This window comes from Carassius auratus, chromosome 17, assembly GCF_003368295.1.
Source record: "Carassius auratus strain Wakin chromosome 17, ASM336829v1, whole genome shotgun sequence".
Taxonomy (NCBI): domain Eukaryota; kingdom Metazoa; phylum Chordata; class Actinopteri; order Cypriniformes; family Cyprinidae; genus Carassius; species Carassius auratus.
This window is the reverse complement of record NC_039259.1, coordinates 24,086,636-24,099,080: the sequence shown is the minus strand read 5'-3', so window position 1 is coordinate 24,099,080 and position 12,445 is coordinate 24,086,636. Positions and strand designations below refer to the sequence as shown.

The following is a 12,445-nucleotide window of genomic DNA, read 5'->3' as shown; positions in this document are numbered from 1 at the left end:
GTGGAATTGTTTGGATAGATCAATACACACAGTGTTTTGTGACATAGAGCAGCTGACATACAGTATTAAAAAACTACATTTAAAGTTTCACCCATTTAAAAATTCAAACAGTTGTATCAGTAAGTTATTGTGTATTCTGTGCATATAGCTGCGTGAATTTAATACAATTAAATTATACATAGTAACCCTATTTTAGCATATTATTGATAAATATGCCTGAAATGCACAGTTTATTTCATTTTATGGTCATTTGGTTTCTGAATGTTTTGATTTTCAGGACCTTTTCTGAACAGCTCTTGGAAGTGTAATTCAGTTCCCCTAATGTAGACTTTGATGAAGGGTTTGGATTCAGTGAAACGCTGAACTCTAATTTCCATTTGCCCTGATTTCTCAGGATTGTGGTATTGGTTTATAATCTCGTGAATATCTTTTGCGATGAAGAGTTTCTCTCTGAAACGCAGGCTTGGGTTTCCGCCCTCCTCTTTGAGGGACGTTTGCTGCGTTCAAAGACAACCGAACAATGAAACAAGAAGAGTCTGTAATTTTCTGAATAAGTTAATGACATGCTGTGTTCTGTTCGGTCTCATGATTTCATTAACTCGCTGTGCTTTTACATGCTACTACACAAGTGCAGGAGATGTTGTGTTGTGTGTGCACGATGGGCTGTTCAGTCCTGATCGGAGATCACCTTGAGCTTTATCAATTGCGGCGTGATGGGACTCACTCCTGTCTAATGAGAGCAGACGTTGAAGCAAATGAACCAGGTGTAACATGGGAGAAATCTGACATTGCTCAGTTTAAATCAGTGTAATTAGACATGTAATTTAAAGTCACTGTGAAATCAGAAATGACCCCATGTAGTCTCCTGGTCCTACTGTGCATGATATATATGAAAGAAAATGTTTGTTTTCATCTTTCTTTAGCATGTAATAACTTACTCCACCTCTCAGCAGACTTTTTCTCTTGACTTGAATACCTTTTACTTATCTCCTTTCCTCCAAATGCTCTATTCTGGTACAGTAATATAACATTTCATGAGCACTTATTTTTTAAAGATTAAATGAAGTACTCTACTCCTTTTTATTTTATTTTACTACTAGATTTGATTCAGAACTTTAGTTTGCTTTTTAGACATGTATTATCTCAGCAATCACACTTGGATCCACATTAATAACAAACCTGAACCACCCATGATTCAACAATAATTAATAATAATTATTATGTTATAATAATAAATATAATAATTGAGTCCAGTTTTGGAAAAAAACAAACCAGTTATAAGTCTAAAAACATCCTTAATATATTATCTTAATACATATCTTAATACCTTTAATCAGCTGGAAAAGTATCCGTTTCTACAAATAAAAATGACTGAATTATTCTTGATCATTAAATATTTAAATTTTAAAGTCTACTTTTAATGGTATACTGTAGGTAAATAGGAGTCTGAAAACAGTCTTAATATACAAGCAAATATAATTTAAAATTATTACATTCTAATTATGTTTAAGTATTTTTAATTCAAATGTAAGTAAATATAAATCTGAATTTAAACGACCTTAAAATAATATTACTTCTAATACTTTAATATCTTAACTGCTAATGTATCTGTTTATTTAATGGTACAATATGTAATTTTTCGCAGCTTGAGGGCACGCATTCAAAATAAACAAAGACCAGGTAGTGTAGTTGACTGAGTGTGGAATCATGGGAGTAGTGTTCTTCATCGATGCAATCCGATGGGACTCGGGAAGAAATCATGTTCATGGATGAGATAATGATTTATTAGCATAGTAGAATGAAGCAGGGTTAGGTTGAAAGCCGTCGAAGAAAAATGAGGCCGCTGAACGAGCGCGAAACACGGCTCGAAAGCAGCGGAGCTTTTATTATGCTACAGTCGACCGCTGTCGCTCCTTCCAGTCGTGTGTATGTGGGGGGAAAAGCAGCACTGTTTTATCATACTAGATGATAAAATGCTGCACTGTGTGGTCGTCACCGATCTATTAAAATGCACAACATATTAACACGTCTTTGGTGCCATGTATTTCTACAAAACAAACCCAGATATTATGATGTCATTGGCAGATGACACAATGACACTATGGACATGGTCCGTGTCACTAGTTAAAATTGCTTTCGAACATTCTTCGAAACATTTGGGTTAATGTAAGTACACAAGTAAGTGACGTGACATTGACATGACATTCAGCCAAGTATGGTGACCCATACTCAGAATTCGTGCTCTGGATTTAACCCATCCAAAGTGCACACACACAGAGCAGTGGGTAGCCATTTATGCTGCGGCGCCCGGGGAGCAGTTGGGGGTTCAATGCCTTGCTCAAGGGCACCTAATTCATGGTATTGCCGGCCCGAGATTCGAACCCACAACCCTAGGGTTAGGAGTCAAACTCTCTTTTAACCACCTATTTTTTATTTTATTTTCAATTTTACTTTAATGATAGACAGGGTTTCTTGTAACCCGAAAAATACTCTTTGAGTTTTATGCAAATATTTTTCACCCTCTATTTCTTGAGGAAACATGCTATTTTTTTTACTGTGAATGTAAGAATTATGTATGCAAATGACTTTATGGCTGTTATGATTGGCTAACCTCTTTGCATGTGAATTGAGTTAGTTAAACATTAGGCATTGCCTGTACTAAAAGAGTTGTGTCAAGGGACTGGTTTACTTACTGAAATTAACCTTTTTTTGACTGATATTCCCTAGTTCCTGAAAAACACATTTACAGTCCTGTTTAGATCCTTAAAGCCTCGTCTGATCGCTGCAGACTCAGTGTGGCCAGTTAACATGTGACTTAGCATTCCTTAACACATGAGTTTCTCTGGATTATGCGACTTCCCATTGTGCCGTCCACGGCTTTGACGAAGTCCGTGGTTTCAGACCGTGAGAGCATTGACAGCTTGATGAATTAGGCCTGACACTTGCCAAAATAGCCATCCTCTGTGCCAGCGCCCAGTTGAGCGTCTACACTCTGTTAATTGAATTGGCAATTTGTGTAACAGTACCTGCCCCTGAGCCTTTGGTGAAGCCAGGGACTGCCATTTAGCTCCAATAATCCAGGACTAGGGAATAAGAGGTCTAAGCTTCACCAGAAATTATTGCAGATTTAAAATGACAGTCTGATGCCTTGCTGCCAATTTCACATTCGATGCAATTTCACATTCAATGAGAAATAAATTAACAATAGCAATAATGTTGACTTATAAAAGTGAAAGTTAAATGGGCTTTCTAATAGTGATCGACCGATATTGATTTTTTATAACCGATACCGATACCGATTATTTGCATGTTTATGTACCCGATAACCGATATGCAGAACCGATATTTATTTACTGTTATACTTCTGTTTCTGACAATTATTACAACACAAATGAGCTGAAAAAAAACATTTTATTTATAACAATCACTCCTTCCTTGCATACAAAAAAAACTTTATATTTATACACAAATAAATAGAGGGGTCTGAGTCCAAAAAATTTAAGTGCACTGTGCAAGTGTCTTTGTTTTAAAATAAAAGCTTTGATGAGGTAAAAAAATAAAAACGGGTAAAAAAATAAAGCACAAAAATGATTCTAACATATTGGTGGGGGCGGGAGGGCTATTTAGGAGTGCATAGCTATTTAGTAGTGTAACTTAATACTCCCAGTTAAGCAGAACTAGGTTTTAGTGTAGAAAACAGAGTCTTTCAGCATTCTGCCCTGTAAGCCTGCTTCCTTCAAAAATTTCATGCAGTGGCCGTGCATGAGGCTTCCTGATCATCAACCCAGTCAGGTGCTGAGCAATATGAACAAACTTTTATCCCGAGACTATATAAAATTAAACAGCACTTGTCAGTTGGCATTTTATGATCTAGATTCAATCTAACGTTAGATCATGAAATGCCAACTGACAAAGTGCTGTTTGACTATAATTTAATCAACCGCGATCGCGCATGGAGATAATAAATAATTAATTTCCACAAAGCGGTATATGTATATGTGTATTAGCGAAATAATTGTTATGTAGTAAATGATAATATAATCTAGTGTGTTTAAACAAGATAATCTTGTCAAAAGTTTCATTCAGTGGCATTGCTTGAGGCTTCCTGATCATCAACCCAGTCAGGTGCTGAGCAATATGAACGAACTTTTTTTCCCGAGACTATATAAAGTTAAACAGCACTTGTCAGTTGGCATTTTATGATCTAAATTTAATCTAATGTTTAATCATGAAATGCCAACTGACAAAGTGCTGTTTGATTATAACTTAATCAACCGCGATCGCGCATGGAGATAATAAATAATTAATTTCCCCAAAGCGGTAGGCTATATTTATATGTGTATTAGCGAAATAATTGTTATGTAGTAAATGAAAATATAATCTAGGGTGTTTAAACAAGATAATCTTGTCAAAAGTTTCATTCAGTGGCCGTGCTTAAGCCTCCAGATCATCCGTCAGTTGCTAAGCAATATGAACGAACTTTCTCTTCTAGACTAATGGTGAGCAAATCCAACAGATAGAGAATTAAATTCAACGCTTTTCAGAATCAGAATCAGAATGAGCTTTATTGCCAGGTATGTTTACACATAGCGTACGAGGAATTTGTTTTCGTGACAGAAGATCCGCAGTACAACAGAATAACAGCGACAGAACATAAAACACATAATAAAATAATAAAAAAAAACATTTTTTTTATTTTCAACATGCACTCATTCATGTCTGTTTTATTTAAATCATGTAAAGATACGTCTTTATTGGAGCAGGACATGACGAACACTACATAACTCAATGAGTTCGTCTCAATTGTTTAGAAACAAGCTGCATAAATTAACTATATCAGGAATTTATGTCTCAGATCTCATTTGTGCATGTCTGTTATGTTAAATAAAGTTGATTAATTAAAGCAAACCAAGTAGAACATATACTTTACCTGTGCACTGAGTTGTTGTTGACTGATCTCCTAAGACGCCCGGGCTGCAATGGCGGAAATCTCAAAACGGCCACAAGATGGCGCCGTAAATCGGCGAATCCGATATTACAAAACCGATACCCGATTATGGAAAAATGCTTAAATATCGGGAAAAATATCGGTAAACCGATACATCGGTCGATCACTACTTTCTAATAGCGCAAGCGATTTGAAATTGCCACTGCGTCGAGTAACAAATTGCATTTATTGCAGTCTTGCACCAAATGTTGTTTGTGGCATGGCAGGTATTAAAGACTAGCGTTGCATATTGAAAGTGTCAAATGGAAACAATATTGTCTAATAATAAAATGCTATTAGTCTATATCTGATGCAGACTGTCCATTTGCCTGTTCACGAATTGGTGTCAAGGATTGGAATATTGCGTTTTTGGATTTGCGATACTCTGAATGAAATAACATCAGCCTCTATGTCTTTGACAAAATCCCAGTTCTCAATACACCAATCCTGTATGTTCTTCAGTGCTGTTACTGTATTGTGTGGGACTTATTAGGGCAGCTGTGATGTATTTGCCCACATTTCCAGTGTAATATATTTGTATGCGCTCAATCTGGCGTGGCAGGGAGCTAAACTGGAGAAGATGTATTATGGAGAATCATGGCAGGACAGACATTGTGTTGCCTCTGTGCTCCCGCGAGCTCTTTATTCATATATCATTTGCGTCATGGGCAAAATGAAGCAGATTAATAGAGCATAATTCCTGAGATCAATATGCAATTATATTCATCTCTCTGGCTGCTCGGACGGCTGTGCAGAGGGATGGAGACACAGTCGCATAGTCTTGTCGTTTGACAGTAGTGAGTGTGCTTAAACCAGGGGACATTAGAGTCTTTTAAGATTTCTTTGTTTGTTGTTATCAGTGCACTTGAAATCTGTCTGGATTCTCTCTTTTTTTACGTCAATGCAGTGAACACATGATGTTTGTGTTAACAGGTGCATTGAAGCTGTGAGGTGCGAGGGTCTCAAAATGTGACAGATTAGGCTTTAAGACTCAACCCACTTGGTGGCACTTTGTTTCAATAAGCACATCTGCAATTCATTATGAAATATTAACCGCAGAGTTTATAGTTTGAAAAGCTCCCCAAGGTCAAGGAATTTGGAGGACGTGTGGCTGATTTCCACGCGGTGGTCTTAAGTGAAGATCCTTGTGTGATGAGAGCTGTTGTCTGGAGATGTCTTCTTTTAGCACAGAGAGGAGGGTCATTTGAAACGGGTCAAGTGACCTCTTAACTTTGGTATATTCTTCATTGACTTACTTGGACTGCTGGTGTTTGGGTTCAGATGTCTGATAGAGCACATTATATGCTGTGTTCACACAGGGTTCAGTTCAAGTTGCATTTTAAAAAATTATTATTTATATGTTTTTTTATGTATTTTGCAGTATTGTGTGGGATGTTTTTAATGAAATGAAAATTTATTTTATTTTATTTTAATTTATTTTATTTTTATTTATTTTTTTTAGATTTTGCAGCATCTTCACTGCATTGTGTGAGACTTCTTTCTTTTTAATTTAATTTAATTTATTTATTTTAATCTATTTTATTTTAGATTTCACAGCAGTTTTTACTATACTGTGTGGGACGTCTTACATTTTATTTTAATTCAATTTTATTTATGTTTTTATTTTTTATTGTATATTTTATGGGGTATTTACTGTATTGTGTGGATTAATTTAATTTAATTCTATTTTATAATTTATACTTTATACTTATATTTTATTTTATTTGTCTATGTCTTTACTGTGTTGTGCGTGACATTTTCTTTTTAATTTATTTGAAATGTTATTTTTGTATATTTTACAGTTTATTTACTGTGTGGGACTTGTTTTCTTTTCTTTTCTTTTTTTATAGGGAAAACTCTCAGTAAAAATTTGCTTACAATTAAATACGTTAACATTTGTTATGTTAAAGGTCCTACTGCAGGTTAGTTTTATTTACTTGTTGAATTCCAGTTTTATTCATTTCTTTGTTTCAATGCATCAATTTTGGTATGTTTGTATTGCCAAATCTTTTCGAACCAAATTCGACATAGGACAGACTTCTGTTTGTCCCAAAAGCTCTAGTGTGTTATTAAGCACATGTTTGTTGAGCTTCAGGTTGCACTGATTGCATGTGCACAAATATGTGTATAGCCCAGTATTTGATGTGCAGGTATGAGTGCATGTTTTCGGTGTGTTCCTCAGAGCGTGAGAGCTCCCTCTGCTGTGCGCTGCGATCCGCCGTGTCTTGGGACTGTTTGTGTTTCCACCCGCATTGCTTCTGACCCCGGCGCTCCAGGGACAGAGCTGAGAGCCTGTCTTTCTCTCTCTCTCCTCCAGCTGCTGCTGGCCTTCCTGCTCATGTTGTGGCACGAACGTTCCTCCGGGGCAGACACAGAGCTTACCGCTGAAAGCATTACCGGAGGGGAAAAGTGTGTTTACCCAGCTTGAGACTCTCTGAAGGACAGAGGCCTCTCATTTGTGTCTCGGCCCCTCTCGTGCTGCTCACCTGGGGCACGGTGTCCTCCTGTCCCCATTGCACCCTCCCCAAACGGCAAATGTTGTTTGCTGCTGGTCCTTGAGAATCCTTAATGGGCGTTCAGTGCTTTATTACATCATTAATTGCACTTAATTCAGCAACATTACCCGAACGCCTGGCTAGGCTTGGAAAATTAAGTACAGAGCACTTTGTTATAAAATTCTCTATAATGAGCTCTGGTGGGACAAGGTCTGTTAAGTTTGAAATCACCCCAGGCCATTTTTTAGCAGAGCCCGAGTCGACTTTAAAGTTGGAAACTTGGAAAAAATGCCCTGAGGGCGCTGTTCTCCGGGTGCTTTGCAGCTCAATGGATGTGGCGATATTAGTCCTGCTATAAACAGCGGGCTTTGTAGTGCTGAGCCTGACTGAATATGCAGAAGGGAGCCGTACCAAAGCTTTGATTTGCATCTGTGTATTTACAGTACCGGGGGCTTAGTATTATTGGGGTGGAAGTGTTTGTTCAACAGTTTACCGTATCTGTTTAAAATCGCACAGGCAGATTTTGTATCCAAGTCGGTTCGAATTTAAAGCAGAAGCAGATGTGCGTGTGTGTGTGTGTGTGTGTGCACATGCCAACACATTGTGCTCATGCTGTGTGCTTCTCTCCGCAGCTATCGGGTCCCAACGGAGGCGGAGCCCCAGTGCTGTTGCCACGGAGATCTTTGAGCCTCACCTTGGCAGCCACATCCTGCAGGTAAGATGAGATTCCAATAGTTTCAACTGTCTGTGTTCAACTGAAACACCCCGATGTTCTTGGGTTGGGACTAACATGAGATCAACACTGGGAATGAAAATCATACTATGCATATTTTACATGCATAAATTATGTAATGCACACAGGTTTGTATGCATTTATAAATGTGCTGTAATTATTTGTTAGGCAAAGGTTTGGGTGGTGGTATATTTCTTGACAAATTTAATGATGCCTTTAAGTCATGTCAATACTCTTATTTATGAGATAACTAGATATGATCACTATGCTAATGTTAGTACATTTTCCTTGACTTCTATGTTAAGCTTGTTTCATTAAAAAAAAAATTAGTTAGAACTTATGAATAAGTTCTAGCAGGTGTTCCACAATGACCTGGATGAGATGTAGTAATGTGTGTGTTTAGAGATTACAGGTCTGTTGTCTCAGGACAAATGTGGCGTCTCTGAGCTGTTTAGCATGTGAGTAAATGAAGGATGACACATCCTCAGTCTATCTGTGTTTCTGGAAAGCTCAAGGGGGGTGAGTTTTCTTATTTCACCTCAGAGGGGAGAAAAAAAGCCTTTTTTATCCATGCTTAGCTACAGCACTGATGTGCTTTCAATTTCGTTTTAATGACACAGAACGAAAAGCGCAATTCACACCAGTCACCTGTGTCCAAAAAAGCGGATTAGGAATATTTAAATAGCGGTTCGCTGGTCCCAGGGCTGCCAGCGTTATTCCCTTACGACAGGTTAAGTGTGTGACAGCAAAGCGGAAATTTATAATTAACACCAATACCAGGCTGGAAGTCTGTCGAGGCGTGGCCTTTTCAAGGAAGGACTTGTTCCTGGCAAATTGTCCCCATTAATCTTCAGCTTAATTGATTGTGAAAAGTTTTAGGATGACATTTTAAAAAAAGCATGCTCGGCTGGTGATTGATCTGAAGAAAATGAACTAATAATGGATGCAAGGCAGTCATTAGTTGTTGAGCGCGAGGCTAATTTTAGACAGCTTAAACCGTATTTGATAGCGTTTAATAAAGAGGATGTGAGGGAAGAGCTGTTAACCAGCCTTCACCTGCGAACGGACGCTATGCATAAACACACACACACACACGTATATGTGTGCTTTTACATAGAGTTCTACTGATCACATCTCGTATCTGGTTTGGTGCTAGTTTGTTTGAATGATATTATACTTTAGCATAAGTTCTTCATTCTGATTGGTTGATACTGGTTTCTCATTCACAGTTCAATTTGAAGTGTGAATTAGTTTGTTAATAACATTTTCACATCACTTCAGTGTATTCTTTCTAAACTAGAAACAGTGAACAGTTCTTAATTTTTTTTTTTCTTAGTGTGCGAAACATTTTAAAACTATACCTAAGAACCTTTTTATGGAATTGAAAGGTTTTATGGATGGATGTTAAAGGTTCTTTATGGATCCATAAATACCAAGACCTTTTATTTTTAAGAGTTGAGAAAAGGAATTATTAATGACAAAGTACAGACATTATATGCCATTACTGTATATTGCTATTAAGATTTTGTATTTTTTTAGCTTTTTTTTTTTTTTTTAGTAACTCTCTCTGCTTTTAAATAGATTTTACTTCAAAGAAAGTATGGTCACATTAGCTAAATTTCAGTTATTCCTATTATAATGACTGCATTTTTGCAGAGTGCCAGTAAATGTGATCTTTTTGCTGCATCCAAAACCACAAGTGTTGGGAATTAAGACAATTAAGTCTCACCTGACATAGCCCTAATACTGTTTCCCACCTTAAATTGATTTGCATCCATAAATGCTTCAAATAATGGAAGTGAAAGTTGTTGCAAATGCATTTTTTTGTCAATTCTATTTAAGATAAAGTTAACATGAACCATGACTGTACAGTATGTGTAGTGGAAATATTCTGAAAGTAATATTTTTTGTGTATTTGTGTAGTTTCATTTGCTGTTGTGTGACCCAGCTGACCCAGTAACCAGATTTCAGCACAGAAAACCTCTTTGTTTGTGCACAAATAAGCTTGAACACATTGAACACCGAGTTTTGTCAACCCAGATAATCAATTAGCTGCTTAATATGCATGTCTGTGTGAAGACAGCTGTTTGTGGTGCTCTACTTTCTCACTACTATTTAATGGCATTGCACAATAATATCAATAGTGTCTCCTTTGCCACAACTTACAAACAAAATTAGTGTATTTTTTTCAAAAAGGCCTGTTTCTGGTCCAATACACACAGGTAAATATCAGAACAGTGGAGATTTACTTTGCAAGATTTCCTACAACAGTAAATAAATAGTTACTGTACCTTTAAGACTTTTCTTTCTGTGTTTCAGCACCCTACTCTTCCTCCAGTAGCATCTCTGTTGGCCCGAGGGTGTCAGCTCCGGGCCACAGAAATGACCGTTATGTCCACTCCCACAGTGCATTGTCATTTGCGTGGGCAGCGGGCCGGATTGATTCTGACAGCAGCGCTAGGTCATTAGCGGAGAGCTCAGAAGTCCTCTGTCAAAGTGCTCCACGCTTCCGCCTGGCTAAATAATAGCATTTATATCACCCAGATCATGCTTAGCAAGAGATGAATTATAGATGCAGGGTTTGGTTTTAAGGCAGCTGAGAGCTTAGCTGCCTGTGAAGGGCAAAAGCAGTGTATGGTCACAGACACGCAGGACTGAGACACTGAACCTTTGTCCGTTCTTTTTGAGAGATAAGACTCATCAGTGAATCAGCCGTGAGTTAATGGATAGTTTACAAAGCCACTAAATGTTTATGATCATGCATGTTTTGGAAGCCTGACCTTGACTGCCATGCGTTAAAAGCATCAGAGAGAAAGAGAAAGAGTGCGTTTTTATCATGCCAGACAGTTTTGCTCTGTGAAAAAAAATACATTAATTAAAAATTCATTTATTAGAAAGCAAGTGTCCACAGAAATAATTTGAACACTCGAGTCATACTAAAATGTGTGAATATCATTGCATAAGATAACAAAATATTAAAGTCAGTGTTGTCTGCAAGCATATGATACTGCACTCCCTTTTACTGAGCCATTTTACGTTTAGGCTACATTTAATTAACTGATTGCTAATTTTATTAACTGGATGAAGTAAGTTGTCCTCAAGTTCACTTTACAAACACAAAGTGGACTTTTTATTCCATTATTTATGACCTAACAAACTTATTTTGTGAACAGTTTTGCTTCTATGCTGTTTTTTTCATGTAAATTCCACTTGTTTTGATATTTATTTTGCTATCTAATGCAGTGAGTTATTAATGCATGCAAAGTTTGTCCTTACAGTAAGTAGCCTATTTGTGAACACTGTTGGGAACGTTACCTTAAAAAAGTAATTAGTTATAGTTACTCACTACTTGTTCCAAAAAGTAACTGAGTTAGTAACTGAATTACTCTATAATAAAAGTAACTATTTGCGTTACTGTAAAAAAAAAAAAAAAAAAAAAAAGTTGCTCTATGTAAAATAATTTTTCATCGGATTGCTCCTGACTCGCCATCTCTGCTGCTGCTGCTGCGAATCTCGTGTGCGTGCATGCGTGTGTGTGTGTTTGGCGCCGCTGGCGTAAAAACACTGGCTCTGATTGGCTACAATTCTGGCCTGTGGTGCGTATTTGTGTTGTTATGAATTAATTTAATGCATTAATTATTTTATTGTCATTTTCTACTATCTTTAGATAAAAAGCCCCCAAAAAATTAAAATCAAGCAATAATTTACCGTACGTGAGTGCCTCAGCAAACCTTGAAGAGGGCTTTAATGTAGCTTAAAATTATTTAAAAGAATACAAAACATCAATTAAATTAGCTAAAAAAAAAAGAAAAAAAAGCAAGATATGAAATTGTCCCCCTCAACAATCCTGATTACCACAGTCTTGGGAAACCAATTTCTAAACCTAGAAAACATTTAATAAAAAAAAAGCACTATATATTTCATCAAATCCTTGTTGAGGATTTGTAAAATCTTAAAATGCCATAAAATATGTATTTTATTAGACATTAAGTGATTTTTTATTATTATTATTATTGTTATCCTTTACCATTATCCAGTGAATCACAAACAACAGTCAAAGTCATGGGGCATTTGAATATTGTTGTGGACTATGGAAGGCCGTAGGGTCCAAAAAGGTTTGGAACTGTTGGCCTACATGGAATATGCTTTTATTGCATTTTCTGCACTGGTTTTGGTAGGGAATATATTTAAACTTCAACTATAAACCTATTAGTATGATAGCATAATTAA

At 36.8% G+C, this 12,445-nt stretch overlaps 1 protein-coding gene across 4 annotated transcripts in view; it reads left to right on the top strand.

Moving 5' to 3' along the window:
- Positions 1-12,445, top strand: part of npas3 (neuronal PAS domain protein 3) — a 290,739-nt gene that overhangs the window by 146,351 nt on the left and 131,943 nt on the right. For all 4 annotated transcript variants that reach the window (XM_026286527.1, XM_026286526.1, XM_026286529.1 and 1 more), the window contains one exon: positions 8,115-8,197. In XM_026286527.1, the coding sequence (XP_026142312.1) occupies positions 8,115-8,197 (83 nt within the window). The remainder of the gene's footprint in view (positions 1-8,114; positions 8,198-12,445) is intronic.